General features: G+C 55.7%; 3 protein-coding genes and 1 long non-coding RNA gene across 7 annotated transcripts in view; 1 reads left to right on the top strand and 3 right to left on the bottom strand.

Moving 5' to 3' along the window:
• Positions 1 to 7,899, bottom strand: part of HIF3A (hypoxia inducible factor 3 subunit alpha) — a 35,521-nt gene extending 27,622 nt beyond the window's left edge. Inside the window, exons 1-2 of the mRNA XM_072920886.1 lie at positions 7,772 to 7,899; positions 6,019 to 6,087 (exon numbers count right to left, since the gene is read on the bottom strand). Of these exons, the coding sequence (XP_072776987.1) occupies positions 6,019 to 6,087; positions 7,772 to 7,899 (197 nt within the window). The remainder of the gene's footprint in view (positions 1 to 6,018; positions 6,088 to 7,771) is intronic.
• On the top strand, positions 7,834 to 13,492 carry SNRPD2 (small nuclear ribonucleoprotein D2 polypeptide). The gene is made up of 4 exons (XM_072920839.1): positions 7,834 to 7,899; positions 11,217 to 11,396; positions 12,606 to 12,800; positions 13,304 to 13,492. Coding segments are annotated over exons 1-3 (357 nt in total). The 5' UTR covers positions 7,834 to 7,897; the 3' UTR covers positions 12,781 to 12,800; positions 13,304 to 13,492.
• On the bottom strand, positions 12,664 to 16,734 carry LOC140681287 (uncharacterized). Of its 4 annotated transcripts, XR_012052498.1 has the most exons (9): positions 16,615 to 16,734; positions 15,786 to 15,899; positions 15,338 to 15,388; positions 15,206 to 15,266; positions 14,742 to 14,812; positions 14,554 to 14,690; positions 14,442 to 14,512; positions 13,304 to 13,508; positions 12,664 to 12,800 (listed from the first exon to the last, which is right to left on the bottom strand). It is a non-coding gene; the product is annotated as an uncharacterized lncRNA (long non-coding RNA). The 4 variants fall into 4 exon arrangements; XR_012052500.1 differs by lacking the exons at positions 14,442 to 14,512; positions 14,554 to 14,690; positions 15,206 to 15,266; positions 15,338 to 15,388; positions 15,786 to 15,899 and adding an exon at positions 15,059 to 15,205 and having other exon boundaries at positions 13,304 to 13,498; positions 14,722 to 14,771; positions 16,615 to 16,636; XR_012052499.1 differs by lacking the exons at positions 14,442 to 14,512; positions 14,554 to 14,690; positions 15,206 to 15,266; positions 15,786 to 15,899; positions 16,615 to 16,734 and adding an exon at positions 15,059 to 15,205 and having other exon boundaries at positions 13,304 to 13,498; positions 14,722 to 14,771; positions 15,379 to 15,418.
• Positions 16,735 to 17,477: 743 nt separating this feature from the next.
• The window catches only part of PPP1R13L (protein phosphatase 1 regulatory subunit 13 like), a 38,268-nt gene continuing 36,298 nt past the window's right edge, over positions 17,478 to 19,447 (bottom strand). The window contains exon 14 of the mRNA XM_072920885.1: positions 17,478 to 17,643. Coding sequence (XP_072776986.1) covers positions 17,605 to 17,643 — 39 coding nt within the window. The 3' untranslated portion in view covers positions 17,478 to 17,604. The remainder of the gene's footprint in view (positions 17,644 to 19,447) is intronic.

Genomic DNA, 19,447 nt, shown 5'->3' with positions numbered 1-19,447 from the left:
TTATTTTTTTCCCCATTTTATTTCATTTTTCTCCCATTTTTCCCTCATTTTTTCCCATTTCCCCATTTTATTCAATTTCCCCCCATTTTTCCCATTTTTCCCCATTTTTCCCATTTTCTCCCATTTTTTCCCATTTTCCCCCTATTTCCCCCCACTTTTTCATGGTTTTTCCCCATTTTTTCTCGGTTTTCCCCCATTTTCCCAGAATTTCCCATTTCCTCAGGAATTCCATGAGTTCCCCTTCCCATTCTTGTGTTTTCACCATCCCATATCCCCTTTTCCCCCCATTTTTTCCTATTTTATCCCATTTTCCCCAATTTCCCCCAACTTTTTTCGTGGTTTTTCCCCAGTTTTTCCCCTTTTTTCCTCATTTTTCTCAATTTCCCCCCATTTTTCCCCTTTTTCCCACATTTTTTCTCAGTTCCCCCCATTTTTCTGAGTTTTTCCACATTTTTCCCCTTTGTTCCCCATTTTTTCCCCTTTTTTCCCCATTTTTTTGCATTTTTCCCCATTTTTTCTCAGTTTTTCCCCCTTTTCCCCCATTTTTTTTCTCAGTTTTCCCCCAGTTTTTCGCAGTTTTTCCCCTTTTTTCCCCATTTTTTCTCAGTTTTCCGCCATTTTTTTGCCTTTTTCCCCCTTTTTTCCCCATTTTCCCCCATTTTTTCCCCATTTTCCCCCATTTTTTCGCTGTTTTTCCCCATTTTTTCGCGGATTTTCCCCATTTTTCGCTGTTTTTCCCCATTTTTCCCCTTTTCCCGAGTGTCTCCGTGCCGTGGGGCCGCGCACTGGTCCCATTTTCCGCATTTTCCCCCTTTTTTTTCCCCATTTTCTCCCCATTTTTTGGCCTTTTTTCCCCATTTTTTGGCCTTTTTTCCCCATTTTTTCGCCTTTTTTCCCCATTTTTTCGCTGTTTTTCCCCGGATTTCCCCTTTTCCCGAGTTTTTCCGTGCCGTGGGGCCGCGCACTGTTCCCATTTTCCCCATTTTCCCCCCATTTTCCCCCCTTTTTTCCCCCTTTTTTCCCCATTTTCCCCCCATTTTTTCCCCATTTTCCCCCCATTTTTTCCCTTTTTCCCCCCATTTTTTCCCCTTTTTTCCCCATTTTTCCCCATTTTTTCCCCATTTTCCCGAGTTTTTTCCCCATTTTTTCCCCTTTTTTCCCCATTTTTTCCCCTTTTTTCCCCATTTTTTCCCCTTTTTTCCCATTTTCCCATTTTTCCCCTTTTCCCGAGTGTTTCCGTGCCGTGGGGCCGCGCACTGTTCCCATTTTCCCCCCATTTTTTTCCCTTTTTTCCCCATTTTTTGGCCTTTTTTCCCCATTTTTTCGCCGTTTTCCCCCATTTTTCGCGGTTTTTCCCCATTTCTTCCCCTTTTTTCCCCATTTTTTTGCCTTTTTTCCCCATTTTTTCGCGGGTTTTCCCCATTTCCCCCCCATTTTTTCCCCATTTTTTCACCTTTTTTCCCCATTTTTTCGCCGTTTTCCCCCATTTTTTGGCCTTTTTTCCCCATTTTTTCGCCGTTTTCCCCCATTTTTTCGCCGTTTTTCCCCATTTTTTCCCATTTCCCGAGTGTTTCCGTGCCACGGGGCCGCGCACTGTTCCCATTTTCCCCATCCCACATCCCCATTTTTCCCCCTTTTTTCCCCATTTTTTCCCCTTTTTTCCCCATTTTTTCGCGGTTTTTCCCCATTTTTTCGCCTTTTTTCCCCATTTTTTCCCCATTTTTCCCCATTTTCCCCTTTTCCCGAGTGTTTCCGTGCTGTGGGGCCGCGCACTGTTCCCATTTTCCCCATTTTCCCCCCATTTTTTCCCCCATTTTCCCCCCATTTTTTGGCCTTTTTTCCCCATTTTTTGGCCTTTTTTCCCCATTTTTTCGCCTTTTTTCCCCATTTTTTCCCCATTTTTCCCATTTTTCCCCTTTTCCCGAGTGTTTCCGTGCCGGGGGCCGCGCACTGTTCCCATTTTCCCCTTTTTCCCCCCATTTTCCCCATCCCACATCCCCATTTTTTGGCCTTTTTTCCCCATTTTTTCGCCGTTTTTCCCCATTTTTTCGCCGTTTTTCCCCATTTTTTCGCTGTTTTTCCCATTTTTCCCCATTTTTTCCCTTTTCCCGAGAGTTTCCGTGCCGCTGGCCGCGCACGTGCCGCGCCCGGGACGGGCTGTTCCCGTTCCCTGTTCCCGGTCCCGTTCCTGGCTCCGGGCCCGGGGGCCGCGGCCGGGGGAGCTCGGGGGCCGAGGGGCGGGGCCATGCAAATATATGCTGATTTATGCAAATGAGGGGCGGGGATATGCGGGTTGGGACGGGGACCGGCACCGGCGTGGGACTGGGACCAGTACCGGGCGCTAACTGGGACCAGTACAGGGCGATAACTGGGACCAGTACCGCTTAACTGGGACCGGTACCGGGTAACTGGGACCAGTAACGGGTGTTAACTGGGACCAGTACCGGGCACAAACTGGGACCAGTACCGGGCACTAACTGGGACCAGTACCGGGCACTAACTGGGACCAGTATAGGTTGTTAACTGGGACCAGTACCGGGTAACTGGGACCAGTACCGGGCACTAACTGGGACCAGTACCGGGCACTAACTGGGACCAGTACACAGCACAAACTGGGACCAGTACACAGCACAAACTGGGACCAGTACCGGGCGCTAACTGGGACCAGTACCAGCCGCTAACTGGGACCAGTACCGGGCACTAACTGGGACCAGTACCGGGCACTAACTGGGACCAGTACCGGGCACTAACTGGGACCAGTACAGAGCGCTAACTGGGACCAGTACCGGGCGCTAACTGGGACCAGTACCGGGCACTAACTGGGACCAGTACCGGGTAACTGGGACCAGTACCGGGCACTAACTGGGACCAGTACCGGGCACTAACTGGGACCAGTACCGGGCACAAACTGGGACCAGTAGCGGGCACAAACTGGGACCAGTACCGGGCACTAACTGGGACCAGTACAGGGCACTAACTGGGACCAGTACCGGGCACTAACTGGGACCAGTACCGGGCACTAACTGGGACCAGTACAGGGCACTAACTGGGACCAGTACCGGGCACTAACTGGGACCAGTACCGGGCACTGACTGGGACCAGTACCGGGCGCTAACTGGGACCAGTACCGGGCACTAACTGGGACCAGTACCGGGCACTAACTGGGACCAGTACCGGGCACTAACTGGGACCAGTACACAGTACAAACTGGGACCAGTACCGGGCACTAACTGGGACCAGTACCGGGCACTAACTGGGACCAGTATAGGTTGTTAACTGGGACCAGTACCGGGTAACTGGGACCAGTACCGGGCACTAACTGGGACCAGTACCGGGCACTAACTGGGACCAGTACACAGCACAAACTGGGACCAGTACCGGGCACTAACTGGGACCAGTACCGGGCGCTAACTGGGACCAGTACCGGGCACTAACTGGGACCAGTACCGGGCACTAACTGGGACCAGTACCGGGCGCTAACTGGGACCAGTACCGCTTAACTGGGACCAGTAACGGGTGTTAACTGGGACCAGTACCGGGCACTAACTGGGACCAGTACCGGGCGATAACTGGGACCAGTACCGGGCACTGACTGGGAGCAGTACCGGGCGCTAACTGGGACCAGTACCGGGCACTAACTGGGACCAGTACAGGGCACTAACTGGGACCAGTACCGGGCGCTAACTGGAACCAGTACACAGTACTAACTGGGACCAGTACCGGGCGCTAACTGGGACCAGTACACAGTACAAACTGGGACCAGTACCGGGCACTAACTGGGACCAGTACACAGTACAAACTGGGACCAGTACCGGGCACTAACTGGGACCAGTACCGGGCGCTAACTGGGACCAGTACCGAGCGCTAACTGGGACCAGTACCGGGCGATAACTGGGACCAGTACCGGGCACTAACTGGGACCAGTACCGGGCGATAACTGGGACCAGTACCGGGCACTAACTGGGACCAGTACACAGCACAAACTGGGACCAGTACACAATACAAACTGGGACCAGTACCGGGCGCTAACTGGGACCAGTACCGGGCGCAAACTGGGACCAGTACCGGGCACTAACTGGGACCAGTACCGGGCGCTAACTGGGACCAGTACCGGGCACTAACTGGGACCAGTACCGGGCACTAACTGGGACCAGTACCGGGCGCTAACTGGGACCAGTACCGGGCGCTAACTGGGACCAGTACCGGGCACTAACTGGGACCAGTACCGGGCACTAACTGGGACCAGTACCGGGCACTAACTGGGACCAGTACCGGGCGCTAACTGGGACCAGTACTGGGCACAAACTGGGACCAGTACCGGGCACTAACTGGGACCAGTACACGGTACAAACTGGGACACCCGGGACCCCTCCCCGGCACTTTTGGGGGTCCCTGAGCCCCTCCCGCTGCCACGTGGGACCGACCCCCCCCAAATTCGGGGGTCCCGCCCCGATCCGGGACCCTCCCAAAGTCCCCAAAGTCCCCAAACTCCCCCCGGGACCCCCAAACCGACCCCGGGACCCCCAAACCGACCCCGGGACCCCCCCCCAATTCCCGGTCCCGCCCCCCGGTGCTGGGACAGCCAAAGGGGGGCGGATCCCGCGTCCCCCTCCCCCCAATTCCTGCCCCGGGACCCCCAAATTAACCGGACCCCGCCCCCCCCTCGAGGGTCCCAACCGGACCCCCCCTCGGACCGATCCCGCCCTTTCCGGGGGTCCCGGGACCCCCAAATTAACCGGACCCCGCCCCCCCCCGAGGGTCCCAACCGGACCCCCCCCTCGGACCGATCCCGCCCTTCCCGGGGGTCCCGGGACCCCCAAATTAACCGGACCCCGCCCCCCCCCGAGGGTCCCATTCCCGGGACCCCCCCTCGGACCGATCCCGCCCTTTCCGGGGGTCCCGGGACCCCCAAATTAACCGGACCCCGCCCCCCCCCGAGGGTCCCATTCCCGGGACCCCCCCTCGGACCGATCCCGCCCTTTCCGGGGGTCCCGGGACCCCCAAATTAACCGGATCCCGCCCCCCCCCGAGGGTCCCACTCCCGGGACCCCCCCTCGGACCGATCCCGCCCCTCCCGGGGGTCCCGGGACCCCCAAATTAACCGGACCCCGCCCCCCTCCCGGGTCCCACTCCCGGGACCCCCCCTCGGACCGATCCCGCCCTTTCCGGGGGTCCCGGGACCCCCAAATTAACCGGACCCCGCCCCCCCCGAGGGTCCCACTCCCGGGACCCCCCCTCGGACCGATCCCGCCCTTTCCGGGGGTCCCGGGACCCCCAAATTAACCGGACCCCGCCCCCCCCCGGGGGTCCCAACCGGACCCCACCTCCCCGGTAGCCGGTCCGGGACCCCCCCCTAGTAATTCCAGCCCCGGGACCCCCCCCCAAACCGAGTCCCGCCCCCCCCGGGGGTCCCAACCGGACCCCGGTGGCCGGTCCGGGACCCCCCCCCAGTAATCCCAGCCCCGGGACCCCCCCCCAAACCGAGTCCCGCCCCCCCCGGGGGTCGCATTCCCGGACCCCGCCCCCCCCGGGGGTCGCATTCCCGGGACCCCCCGTTACCGGTGACCCCTCCAGGACCCCCCCCCGGGGATCTGAGCCCCGGGACCCCTCCCCAAAATCGCCGCGCCCCCCCCGTACCTCGGCCCGGGCCGCCCGTCCATGGCCGCCGCTGCCGCGCCCTCCGCACCCACCGCGCCGAGCCCCCTCCTCGGCCACGCCCCCTCGGCCGGGCCACGCCCCCTCGGCCGGGCCACGCCCCCTCGGGCAGGCCACGCCCCCTCACACACCCCTCGCTGGGACACGCCCCCTCCCCAAATTAATTTTGCAGGACACGCCCCCTTTAATTTTTTGCACACGCCCCTTTAAAAGGCCACGCCCACCCGCAATAAGCCACGCCCTCGATGTGCCACGCCCTCTTATTGGAATAACCAATCAGGGCACGCCCTCTGAGCCACGCCCAGTTCTGACCACGCCCCTCTATTTTGTGGGCGTGGTTTGTGTCTGACCACGCCCCTTTACCTGGACGTGGCCACGCCCACTCGCACAGCAAAGTTCGCGCCCTTTTCTTTGGCCACGCCCCTTTGGCATCTGTCAATCACGGCCCGAGGCCACGCCCACAATGCACAGGCCACGCCCCCCTGCGACCCCCCCAAAATTACCTTGGGGTCCCCCCAAAATCCCTCAAAATGTCCCCAAAATTCCCCTGGGACCCTCAAAATCCCTCAAAATATCCCCAAAATTCCCCTGGAGCCCCCCCAAAACTCCCCAGAGCCCCTCTGGGACCCCCAAAATCCCTCAAAATATCCCCAAAATTCTCCTGGGACCCTCAAAATCCCTCAAAATATCCCCAGAATTCCCCTTGGACCCCAAAATTCCCTTCGAGCCCCCGACCCCTCCCCAAAATCCCTCAAAATATCCCCAAAATTCTCCTGGGACCCCAAAATTCCCTTTGAGCCCCCGACCCCTCCCCAAAATCCCTCAAAATGTCCCCAAAATTCTCCTGGGACCCTCAAAATCCCTCAAAATATCCCCAAAATTCCCCTGGGACCCCAAAATTCCCTTCGAGCCCCCCGACCCCTCCCCAGAATCCCTCAAAATATCCCCAAAATTCTCCTGGGACCCTCAAAATCCATTTAAATATCCACAAATCTCCCCTGGGACCCCAAAATTCCCTTCGAGCCCTCGACCCCTCCCCAAAATCCCTCAAAAATATCCCCAAAATTCCCCTGGGACCCCCAAAACTCACCAGAGCCTCTCTGGGACCCCCAAAATCCCTCAAAATATCCCCAAAATTCGGCTGGGACCCTCAAAATCCCTCAAAATATCCCCAAAATTCTCCTGGGACCCCAAAATTCCCTTTGAGCCCTCGACCCCTCCCCAAAATCCCTCAAAATGTCCCCAAAATCCCCTCTGAGACCCCCAAATTCCCCCTTGGGACCCCCAAATTCACCTCTGGGACACCCAAATTCCCCCCTGGGACCCCCAAATCCCCCCTGGAACTCCCCAAAAACCGCCTAGGACCCCCAAAATCCCCCTGGGACCCCCAAATTTCCCCCTGGGACCCCCAAATTCCCCCCTGGGACCCCCAAAATCCCCTTGGGACCCCCCAGATTATCCCTGGGACCCCCCAAATTCACCTCTGGGACCCCCAAAATCCCCTCTGAGACCCCCAAAATCCCCCTGGGACCCCCAAAATCCCCCTGGGACCCCCAAATTCACCCCTGGGACCCCCAAAAGCCCCTTGGGACCCCCCAAATTCCCCCTGGGACCCCCAAATCCCCCCTGGGACCCCCCAAAATCCCCTCTGAGACCCCCAAAATCCCCCTGGGACCCCCAAATTCCCCCCGGGACCCCCAAATTCCCCCCTGGGACCCCCAAATTCCCTCCCTGGGACCCCCAAATTCCCCCTTGGGACACCCAAATTCCCCCTGGGACACCCCAAATTCCCTCCTGGGACCCCCAAAAGCCCCTTGGGACCCCCAAATTCACCTCTGGGACCCCCAAATTGCCCCCTGGGACCCCCAAATTCCCCCCTGGGACCCCCAAATTCCCCCCGGGACCCCCAAATTCCCCCCTGGGACCCCCAAATTTCCCCCTTGGGACCCCCAAATTCCCCCCTGGGACCCCCAAATTCCCCCCTGGGACCCCCAAGTTCCCCCTGGGACCCCCAAATTCCCCCTCGGACCCCCAAAATCCCCCCTGGGACCCCCAAAATTCCCCCGGGACCCCCAAATCCCCTTTAGGCCACGCCCCCTCACATGACCACGCCCACTTCGTTCTAGCCACGCCCACCTCGCGCTCCCATTGGCCGCCGCCCCCGCGCTGCCCCGGAAGTGGCTCCGCCCCCGCCGTGCCCCGGAAGCGCAGCGGGAGCGGCGGGAGCGGGAGAGCGGCAGCCATGTGAGAGCGGCGGGGAAAACGGGCAAAAAACGGGAAAAACGGGCAAAAAACGGGAAAAACGGGCAAAAAACGGGGGGAAACGGCGAAAATCCGCGAGTAGCAGCGGGGAAACGGCGGGAGGAGCGGAACGGGGAGCGGCGGGAGGGGAGGGGAGAGCGGCGGGAACGGCGGAGAGGCGGAACTGGGCAGTGGGGGAACGGGGGGACACGGAACGGGACGGGGCCGGAAATCTGTCCCCAAATCTGTCCCCAAATCTGTCCCGGTGTCCCCAAATCTGTCCCCAAATCTGTCCCCAAATCTGTCCCATTGTCCCCAAATGTGTCCCCAAATCTGTCCCATTGTCCCCAAATCTGTCCCGTGTCCCCAAATCTGTCTTGGTGTCCCCAAATCTGTCCCCAAATCTGTCCTGGTGTCCCCAAATCTGTCCCGGTGTCCCCAAACCTGTCCCCAAACTTGTCCTGGTGTCCCCAAACCTGTCCTGGTGTCCCCAAATCTGTCCTCAAATCTGTCCCATTGTCCCCAAACCTGTCCTGGTGTCCCCAAACCTGTCCCCAAACTTGTCCTGGTGTCCCCAAATCTGTCCTGGTGTCCCCAAATCTGTCCTGGTGTCCCCAAATCTGTCCTCAAATCTGTCCCATTGTCCCCAAACCTGTCCTGGTGTCCCCAAACCTGTCCCCAAATCTGTCCTGGTGTCCCCAGACCTGTCCCCAAACATGTCCCGTTGTCCCCAAATCTGTCCCCGTGTCCCCAAATCTGTCCCCAAATCTGTCACATGTCCCCAAATCTGTCCTGGTGTCCCCAAATCTGTCCCCAAACCTGTCCCCAAACCTGTCCTGGTGTCCCCAAATCTGTCCCAAAAGCTGTCACGTGTCCCCAAATCTGTCCCCAAATCTGTCCCGTGTCCCCAAACCTGTCCCCAAATCTGTCACGTGTCCCCAAATCTGTCCCCAAATCTGTCCCCAAATCTGTCCCCAAATCTGTCCTGGTGTCCCCAAACCTGTCCCCAGACCTGTCCTGGTGTCCCCAAATCTGTCCCCAAATCTGTCCCCAAACCTGTCCTGGTGTCCCCAAATCTGTCACGTGTCCCCAAATCTGTCCCCAAACCTGTCCTGGTGTCCCCAAATCTGTCCTGGTGTCCCCAAACCTGTCCCCAAATCTGTCCCCAAACCTGTCCTGGTGTCCCCAAATCTGTCCTGGTGTCCCCAAACCTGTCCTGGTGTCCCCAAATCTGTCACGTGTCCCCAAATCTGTCCCCAAATCTGTCACGTGTCCCCAAATCTGTCAGGTGTCACCAAATCTGTCCCCAAACCTGTCCCGGTGTCACCAAATCTGTCCCCAAACCTGTCACGTGTCCCCAAATCTGTCCCCAAATCTGTCCCCAAATCTGTCCTGGTGTCCCCAAATCTGTCCCCAAATCTGTCCTGGTGTCCCCAAATCTGTCCCCAAATCTGTCCTGGTGTCCCCAAATCTGTCCCCAAATCTGTCCTGGTGTCCCCATCCCTGTCCCCAAATCTGGCCTGGTGTCCCCAAATCTGTCCCCAAATCTGGCCTGGTGTCCCCAAATCTGTCACGTGTCCCCAAATCTGTCCCTAAACCTGTCCTGATGTCCCCAAACCTGTCACGTGTCCCCAAATCTGTTCTGGTGTCCCCAAATCTGTCCCCAAACCTGTCCTGGTGTCCCCAAATCTGTCCTGGTGTCCCCAAATCTGTCCCCAAACCCGTCCCGGTGTCCCCAAATCTGTCACGTGTCCCCAAATCTGTCCCCAAATCTGTCCTGGTGTCCCCAAATCTGTCCTGATGTCCCCAAATCTGTCCCCAAATCTGTCCTGGTGTCCCCAAACCTGTCCCCAAATCTGTCACGTGTCCCCATCCCTGTCCCAGTGTCCCTAAACCTGTCCTGTTGTCCCCAATGTCCCCAAATCTGTCCCCAAATCTGTCACGTGTCCCCAAATCTCTCCATGTTCTCCTGATGTCCCCATGCTGTCCCCAATGTCCCCACGATGTCCCTGATGTCCCCAACATCCCCCCGGTGTCCCCAGGAGCTGCTGAACAAGCCCAAGAGCGAGATGAGCTCATGGAACCATCTCCATGTCCCTGTGTCCCTCCATGTCCACATGTTCTCCTGCTGTCCCCATGATCTCCACATGTTCTCCTGCTGTCCCCATGATCTCCACATGTTCTCCTGCTGTCCCCACGATGTCCCTGCTGTTCTGGTGTCCCCAATGTCCCCACGATGTCCCCAGGAGCTGCTGAACGAGCCCAAGAGCGAGATGAGCCCAGAGAACAATGTCCATGTCTCTGTGTCCCTCCATGTCCCTGTGTCCCCATGTCCTCATGTTCTCCTGATGTTCCTGTGATCTCCCCATGTTCTCCTGCTGTCCCCACGATGTTCCTGCTGTCCCCACGATGTCCCCACGATGTCCCTGGTGTCCCCAGGAGCTGCTGAACAAGCCCAAGAGCGAGATGAGCCCAGGGAACCATCTCCATGTCCCTCCATGTCCCTGTGTCCCCATGATCTCCACATGTTCTCCTGCTGTCCCCATGATCTCCCCATGTTCTCCTGCTGTTCCTGTGATCTCTCCATGTTCTCCTGATGTCCCCACGATGTCCCCAATGTCCCCAGGAGCTGCTGAACAAGCCCAAGAGCGAGATGAGCTCATGGAACCATCTCCATGTCCCTGTGTCCCTCCTGTCCCTGTGTTCCCATGTTCTCCTGCTGTTCCCCTGATGTTCCTGCTGTCCCCATGATGTCCCCACGATGTCCCTGATGTCCCCAATGTCCCCCTGGTGTCCCCAGGAGCCTGCTGAACAAGCCCAAGAGCGAGATGAGCCCAGAGAACGATCTCCATGTCCCTGTGTCCCCATGTTCTCCTGATGTCCCCATGATCTCTCCTTGTTCTCCTGCTGTCCCCACGATGTCCCTGATGTCCCCACGATGTCCCCACGATGTCCCTGATGTCCCCAACGTCCCCACGATGTCCCTGGTGTCCCCAGGAGCTGCTGAACGAGCCCAAGAGCGAGATGAGCTCATGGAACCATCTCCATGTCCCTCCATGTCCCCGTGTCCCTCCATGTCCCTGTGTTCCCATGATCTCTCCATGTTCTCCTGATGTTCTTGTGATCTCTCCATGTTCTCCTGATGTCCCCACGATGTCCCCACGATGTCCCCAGGAGCCTGCTGAACGAGCCCAAGAGCGAGATGAGCCCAGAGAACAATGTCCATGTCTCTGTGTCCCATGTTCTCCTGATGTTCCCATGATCTCTCCATGTTCTCCTGATGTTCCTGTGATCTCTCCATGTTCTCCTGATGTCCCCAGGAGCCTGCTGAACAAGCCCAAGAGCGAGATGACGCCCGAGGAGCTGCAGAAGCGCGAGGAGGAGGAGTTCAACACGGGTCCTCTGTCGGTGCTGACCCAGAGCGTGAAGAACAACACCCAGGTGCTCATCAACTGCCGCAACAACAAGAAGCTGCTGGGCCGCGTCAAGGCCTTCGACAGGTGCGGCCCGTGTCACCAGGTGTCACCAAGGTGTCACCAAGGTGTCCCCAAGGTGTCCCCATGGTGTCCTCAGTGTCCCCAGGGTGTCACCAGGTGTCCCCATGGTGTTCTCAGTGTCCCCAAGGTGTCACCGGGGTGTCCTCAGTGTCCCCAAGGTGTCACCAGGGTGTTACCAGGGTGTCCTCAGTGTCCCCAAGGTGTCCCCAAGGTGTCCCCAGGGTCAGATCAGTGTTCTCAAGGTGTTCTCAGTGTCCCCATGGTGTTCCCGTGGTGTTCTCATGGTGTCCTCAGTGTCCCCAAGGTGTCACCAGGGTCAGATCGGTGTTCCCATGGTGTCACCAGGGTCACCAAGGTGTCATCGGGGTCAGATCTGTGTCCTCAAGGTGTTCTCAGTGTCCCCAAGGTGTCCCCAAGGTGTCACCAGGGTCAGATCTGTGTCTCCAAGGTGTCACCAGGGTCACCAAGGTGTTCCCGTGGTGTTCTCATGGTGTCCTCAGTGTCCTCAAGGTGTCACCAGGGTCAGATCAGTGTCCCCATGGTGTCACCGGGGTCAGATCTGTGTTCTCATGGTGTTCCCGTGGTGTCACCAGGGTCAGACAGTGTCCCCAAGGTGTCACCGGGGTCAGGTCAGTGTCCCCCAGATGTTCCCGTGGTGTCCTCAGTGTCCCCAGGGTGTCACCAGGGTCAGATCAGTGTTCCTGTGGTGTCCCCAGGGTCACCAAGGTGTCCCCAGGGTGTCACCAGGGTCAGATCAGTGTTCTCAAGGTGTTCTCAGTGTCCCCAAGGTGTTCCTGTGGTGTTCTCATGGTGTCCTCAGTGTCCCCAAGGTGTCCCCAGGGTGTCACCGGGGTCACATCAGTGTCCCCAAGGTGTCACCGGGGTCAGATCAGTGTTCTCAGTGTCCCCAAGGTGTCCCCAAGGTGTCACCAGGGTCAGATCAGTGTTCTCAAGGTGTCACCACGTTCAGATCAGTGTCCCCAGGGTGTCCCCATGGCGTCCTCAGTGTCCCCATGGTGTCCCCCCAAAATCCCCATGTTTTCCCTCAAATTCCATTTCCTGACCCGAAAATCCCATTTTCCCCCAAAATCCCATTTTTCCTCAAAAAATCCCATTTTTTTTCCCCAAAATCCCATTTTTTTCCCCCAAAAAATCCCATTTTTTTGACCCAAAATCCCATTTTTCCCCCCAAAATTCCCATTTCCCCACCAGGCACTGTAACATGGTGCTGGAGAACGTCAAGGAGATGTGGACGGAGGTGCCCAAGAGCGGCAAGGGCAAGAAGAAGTCCAAGCCGGTCAACAAGGACCGCTACATCTCCAAGATGTTCCTGCGCGGCGACTCCGTCATCGTGGTGCTGCGCAACCCCCTCATCGCCGGGAAGTGATGGGAACGTCCTTCTGGAACCTTCTGGGACCTCCTGGAACCTTCCCAGATCCTCCTGGAACCTTCTAGATCCTCCAGGAACCTTCCGGAACCTCCTGAACTATCCCAGATCCTCCAGGAACCTTCCAGAACCTTCCCAGAACCTCCTGGAAGCATCACAGATCCCTCAGAACCTTCTCAGATCCTCCTGGAACCATCTGGAACCTCCTGGAACCTTCCTAGATCCTCCTGGAACCATCACAGATCCCTCAGAACCATCCAAGATCCTCCTGGAACTTTCTGGAACCATCCGAGATCCTCCTGGAACCTTCCGGAACCTTCCGGATCCTCCTGGAACCATCCCAGATCCTCCTGAAACCTTCCAGATCTTCCTGGAACCGTCTGGAACCTTCCAGATCCTCCTGGAACCTTCCAGATCCTCCTGGAACCTTCCGGAACCTTCCAGATCCTCCTGGATCCTCCTCAGAACCATCCCAGAGCAACCCCCTCATCGCCGGGAAGTGATGGGAACGTCCTTCTGGAACCTTCCAGAACCTTCCAGGTCCTCCTGGAACCTTCCAGAACCATCCCAGATCCTCCTGGAACCTTCCAGAACCCTCAGAACCATCCCAGAGCAACCCCCTGATCGCCGGGAAGTGATGGGAACGTCCTTCTGGAACCTTCCAGAACCTTCCAGGTCCTCCAGGAACTTCCCAGATCCTCCTGGAACCGTCTGGAACCTTCCAGATCCTCCTGGAACCATCACAGATCCCTCAGAACCATCCAAGATCTTGATGGGAACCTTCTGGAACCTTCCAGATCCTCCCAGAACCATCCCAGATCCTCCTGGAACCATCTGGAACCATCCCAGATCCTCCTCAGAACCTTCCAGATCCTCCTGGAACCATCTGGAACCTTCCAGATCCTCCTCAGAACCATCCCAGAACAACCCCCTCATCGCCGGGAAGTGATGGGAACGTCCTTCTGGAACCTTCCAGAACCTTCCAGGTCCTCCTGGAACCTTCCAGAACCATCCCAGATCCTCCTGGAACCTTCCAGAACCCTCAGAACCATCCCAGAGCAACCCCCTCATCGCCGGGAAGTGATGGGAACGTCCTTCTGGAACCTTCCAGAACCTTCCAGGTCCTCTTGGAACCTTCCAGAACCTTCCAGGTCCTCCTGGAACCTTCCAGATCCTCCTCAGAACCATCCCAGAGCAACCCCCTCATCGCCGGGAAGTAGGGAATTCCTGGTGGGAATGTCCTTCTGGAACCTTCCGGGACCTTCCAGGTCCTATTGGAACCATCCCAGATCCTCCTGGAACCTTCCTGGAACTTTCCAGAACCTTCTGAAACCATCGCAGATCCCTCAGAACCATCCCAGATCCTCCTAGAACCATCTGGAAGCATCCCAGATCCTCCTGGAACCTTCTAGATCCTCCAGGAACCTTCCGGAACCTCCTGAACTATCCCAGATCCTCCAGGAACCTTCCAGAACCTTCCCAGAACCTTCTGGAACCATCACAGATCCTCCTGGAACCATCACAGATCCCTCAGAACCATCCAAGATCCTCCTGGAACCTTCCAGAACCTTCTGGAACCATCCCAGATCCTCTTGGAACCTTCCAGAACCTTCTCAGATCCTCCTGGAACCATCCCAGATCCTCCTGGAACCTTCCAGAACCTCCTGGAACCATCCCAGATCCTCCTGGAACCTTCCAGATCCCTCAGAACCATCCCAGATCCTCCTGGAACCTTCCAGAACCTTCTGGAACCTTCCCAGATCCTCCAGGAACCATCTGGAACCATCCCAGATCCTCCTGGAACCTTCTGGAACCTTCCAGATCCTCCTGGAACCTTCCAGATCCTCCTCAGAACCATCCCAGAGCAACCCCCTCATCGCCGGGAAGTGATGGGAACGTCCTTCTGGAACCTTCTGGAACCATCCCAGATCCTCCTGGAACCTTCCAGATCCTCCTGGAACCTTCCAGAACCTTCCAGATCCTCCTGGAACCTTCCAGATCCTCCTGGAACCATCCCAGGTCCTCCTGGAACCTTCCAGATCCTCCTGGAACCATCTGGAACCATCCCAGATCCTCCTGGAACCATCCCAGATCCTCCTGGAACCTTCCAGATCCTCCTGGAACCTTCTGGAACCTTTCTAGATCCTCCTGGAACCATCGCAGATCCCTCAGAACCATCCCAGATCCTCCTGGAATGTTCTGGAACCTTCCCAGATCCTCCTGGAACCATCCCAGATCCTCCTGGAACCGTCTGGAACCTTCCAGATCCTCCTGGAACCTTCCCAGATCCTCCTGGAACCTTCCAGATCCTCCTCAGAACCATCCCAGAGCAACCCCCTCATCGCCGGGAAGTGATGGGAACATCCTTCTGGAACCTTCCAGAACCTTCCAGATCCTCCAGGAACTTCCCAGATCCTCCTGGAACCTTCCAGATCCTCCTGGAACCATCGCAGATCCCTCAGAACCATCCCAGATCCTCCTGGAACCTTCCGGACCCTTCTGGAACCTTATGGAACCTTCCGGATCCTCCCAGAACCATCCCAGATCCTCCTGGAACCATCGCAGATCCCTCAGAACCATCCCAGATCCTCCTGGAACCGTCTGGAACCTTCCAGAACCCTCAGAACCATCCCAGAGCAACCCCCTCATCGCCGGGAAGTGATGGGAACGTCCTTCTGGAACCTTCCAGAACCTTCCAGAGCCTCCTGGAACCTTCCAGAACCTTCCAGAGCCTCCTGGAACCTTCCAGATCCTCCTGGAACCATCGCAGATCCTCCTCAGAACCATCCCAGAGCAACCCCCTGATCGCCGGGAAGTGATGGGAACGTCCTTCTGGAACCTTCCAGAACCTTCCAGATCCTCCTGGAACTTCCCAGATCCTCCTGGAACCTTCCAGATCCTCCTGGATCCTCCTCAGAACCATCCCAGAGCAACCCCCTCATCACCGGGAAGTGATGGGAACGTCCTTCTGGAACCTTCCGGAACCTTCCAGATCCTCCTGGAACCATCCCAGATCCTCCAGGAACCTTCCAGAACCTTTCCAGAACCTTCTGGAACCATCACAGATCCTCCAGGAACCATCACAGATCCCTCAGAACCTTCTCAGATCCTCCTGGAACCTTTTAGAACCTTCTGGAACCATCGCAGATCCCTCAGAACCATCCCAGATCCTCCTGGAATGTTCTGGAACCATCCCAGATCCTCCAGAAACCTTCCAGAACCTCCTGGAACCATCGCAGATCCCTCCGAACCATCCCAGATCCTCCTGGAACCTTCCAGAACCTCCTGAAACCTTCCCAGATCCTCCTGGAACCTTCTGAACCTTCCAGAACCTCCTGAAACCTTCTGGAACCATCCCAGATCCTCCTGGAACCTTCCAGAACCTCCTGGAACCATCGCAGATCCCTCAGAACCATCCCAGATCCTCCTGGAACCTTCCAGAACTTTCCCAGAACCTTCTGGAACCTTCCAGATCCTCCTGGAACCTTCCTGAACCTTCCCAGAACCTTCTGGAACCGTCCCAGATCCTCCTGGAACCATCGCAGATCCCTCAGAACCATCCCAGAACCTCCTGGACCCTTCCAGAACCTTCTGGAACCATCGCAGATCCCTCAGAACTATCCCAGAACGTCCTGGAACCTTCCAGATCCTCCTGGAACCATCCCTGATCCTTCTGGAACCATCACAGATCCCTCAGAACCATCCAAGATCCTCCTGGAACCTTCCGGAACCTCCTGGAACCATCGCAGATCCCTCAGAACCATCCCAGAACGTCCTGGAACCATCCCAGATCCTCCTGGAACCTTCCGGAGCCATCCCAGATCCTCCTGGAACCTTCTGGAACCTTCCCAGATCCTCTTGGAATGTCCTGGAACCTTCCCAGATCCTCCAGGAACCTTCCGGAACCTTCCTGGATCATCCCAAATCCCCCTGGACCCCCCCAGGACCTCCCCAAATCCCCTCCCCTCCCCCATTCCCAGCAGGATTTTGGGGGGATTTTGGGGTTTTGAGGAATTTTGGGGTTTTGGAAGATTTTGGGGGATTTTGGGGGGTTTTTGGATTTTGGGTGGTTTTTATGGTTTTGGGTTTTTTGTGGATTTTGGGAGGATTTTTGGGTTTTGGATGATTTGGGGGATTTTGGGGTTTTTGGGGGATTTGGGGGGTTTTTGGAGGATTTTGAGGTTTTTGGGAGATTTTGGGGTTTTGGGGGATTTTGGGGTTTTGGGGGAATTTTGGAGTTTTGGAGGATTTTGGGGATTTTTTGGAGGATTTTGAGGTTTTTGGGGGATTTTGAAGTTTTTGGAGGATTTTGAGTTTTTTGGAGGATTTGGGGGTTTTTGGAGGATTTTGAGGTTTTGGAGGATTTTGAGGTTTTGGGGGATTTGGGGGTTTTGGATTTTTTGTGGGTTTTGGGGGAATTTTGGGGGTTTGGAGGATTTTGAGGTTTTTGGATGATTTGGGGATTTTGGAGGATTTTGAGGTTTTAGGGGATTTGGGGGTTTTGGATTTTTTGTGGATTTTGGGGGAATTTTGGAGTTTTGGGGGAATTTTGGGATTTTGGAGGATTTTGGGGTTTTTGGGAGGATTTTGGGGAGGATTTCGGGGTTGTCCCCCCCAATAAATTCCACTTTGGCGCCGCTGTCACCCCCCGGTGTCCCCAAATTTGTCCCCAAAAAAATGACAAAAAACCCCCCCGGGAGCATCCAAAGGTTTTTATTCCCAAAAAATTCCCAAAAAAAGGGGCGGGGCCACCGCGGGAGGGGGAGGGGCCAGCGAAGGGGCGTGTCCCGAATTTGGGGAGGGGTCGGGGGTCGGGACCCCCCCTCAGATTTTCTTCCGCTGCGGCCGAACCCTCGGGAAGAGCTGAAAATAACCCAAATCTTTAAAATAACCCCAGAAAATAACCCAAATCTTTAAAAAAAAAGTCACAATTCCAAAAAAAAAACAAATCCCAAAAAAAGTCCCCAAAAACTAAAAAAAAATCCCAAAAAATATCCCAACCGCCCCAAAAAAAAAACCCTCAAACACAAAAATAAAGCAAACACCCCAAAAAATCACAATCCCATAAAAATTCCAATCCCCAAAAAAAACCCAACCACCCCAAAAAACTCAATCCCAAAAAAAAACACAATCCCAAAAAATAAATCCTGATAAAACCCAACCACCCCAAAAAACCCCAATCCCCCCAAAAAAAACCTCAAAAAAATCCCAATCCCAAAAAAAGCCAATCCCCAAAAAAAAAAAAATCCCAAAAAACCCCAAACCCCCAAAAAACCCCAAAAAACCCAACCCCGAAAAACTCCAAACCCCAAAAACCCAAAGAACCCCAAAAAAACCCAAACAGCCAAATCCCCAAAAAAAAGCTGAAATCCCGAAAAACTCAAACTCAAAAAAAAACCCAAACCCCAAAAAAACCGAAATCCCAAAAAACCCAAACTCCCCCAAAAAATACCCCAAAAAACCCCAAAAAATCCCAAAAAAGCCAATCCAAAAAAACCCCAACCCCCCCCAAAAATACCCCAAAAAACCCAAAAAAATCCCCAAAAAACCGAAATCCCAAAAAACCCAAACCCCCCAAAAAATACCCCAAAAAACCAAAACCCCCCCAAAAAATACCCCAAAAAACCCAAAAAATCCCAAAAAAATGAAATCCCAAAAAAACAAAATCCTAAAAAACCCAAACCCCCCAAAAAATACCCCAAAAAATACCCCAAAAAACAAAAAAAAATCCCAAAAAACCCCCATGGGACCCCTCCCCAAATTCCCCAATGGATTTACCCATATGGGACCCCTCCCCAAATTCCCCAATGGATTTACCCTATGGGACCCCTCCCCAAATTCCCCAATGGATTTACCCTATGGGACCCCTCCCCAAATTCCCCAATGGATTTACCCTATGGGACCCCTCCCCAAATTCCCCAATGGATTTATCCCTATGGGACCCCTCCCCAAATTCCCCAATGGATTTACCCCCCGGGACCCCTCCCCAAATTCCCCAATGGATTTATCCCCCCATGGGACCCCTCCCCAAATTCCCCAATGGATTTATCCCCCCATGGGACCCCTCCCCAAATTCCCCAATGGATTTATCCCCCCATGGGACCCCTCCCCAAATTCCCCAATGGATTTATCCCCCCATGGGACCCCTCCCCAAATTCCCCAATGGATTTATCCCCCATGGGACCCCTCCCCAAATTCCCCAATGGATTTACCCTCCATGGGACCCCTCCCCAAATTCCCCAATGGATTTACCCTATGGGACCCCTCCCCAAATTCCCCAATGGATTTATCCCTATGGGACCCCTCCCCAAATTCCCCAATGGATTTACCCTCCATGGGACCCCTCCCCAAATTCCCCAATGGATTTACCCCCCGGGACCCCTCCCCAAATTCCCCAATGGATTTATCCCCCCATGGGACCCCTCCCCAAATTCCCCAATGGATTTATCCCCCCATGGGACCCCTCCCCAAATTCCCCAATGGATTTATCCCCCCATGGGACCCCTCCCCAAATTCCCCAATGGATTTATCCCCCCATGGGACCCCTCCCCAAATTCCCCAATGGATTTATCCCCCCATGGGACCCCTCCCCAAATTCCCCAATGGATTTATCCCCCATGGGACCCCTCCCCAAATTCCCCAATGGATTTACCCTCCATGGGACCCC

The sequence above is a fragment of the Taeniopygia guttata genome, chromosome 34, assembly GCF_048771995.1.
Source record: "Taeniopygia guttata chromosome 34, bTaeGut7.mat, whole genome shotgun sequence".
In the NCBI taxonomy this organism is placed as follows: domain Eukaryota; kingdom Metazoa; phylum Chordata; class Aves; order Passeriformes; family Estrildidae; genus Taeniopygia; species Taeniopygia guttata.
The sequence above is the reverse complement of the archived record's forward strand: the minus strand, read 5'-3'. Positions and strand labels throughout refer to the sequence as shown.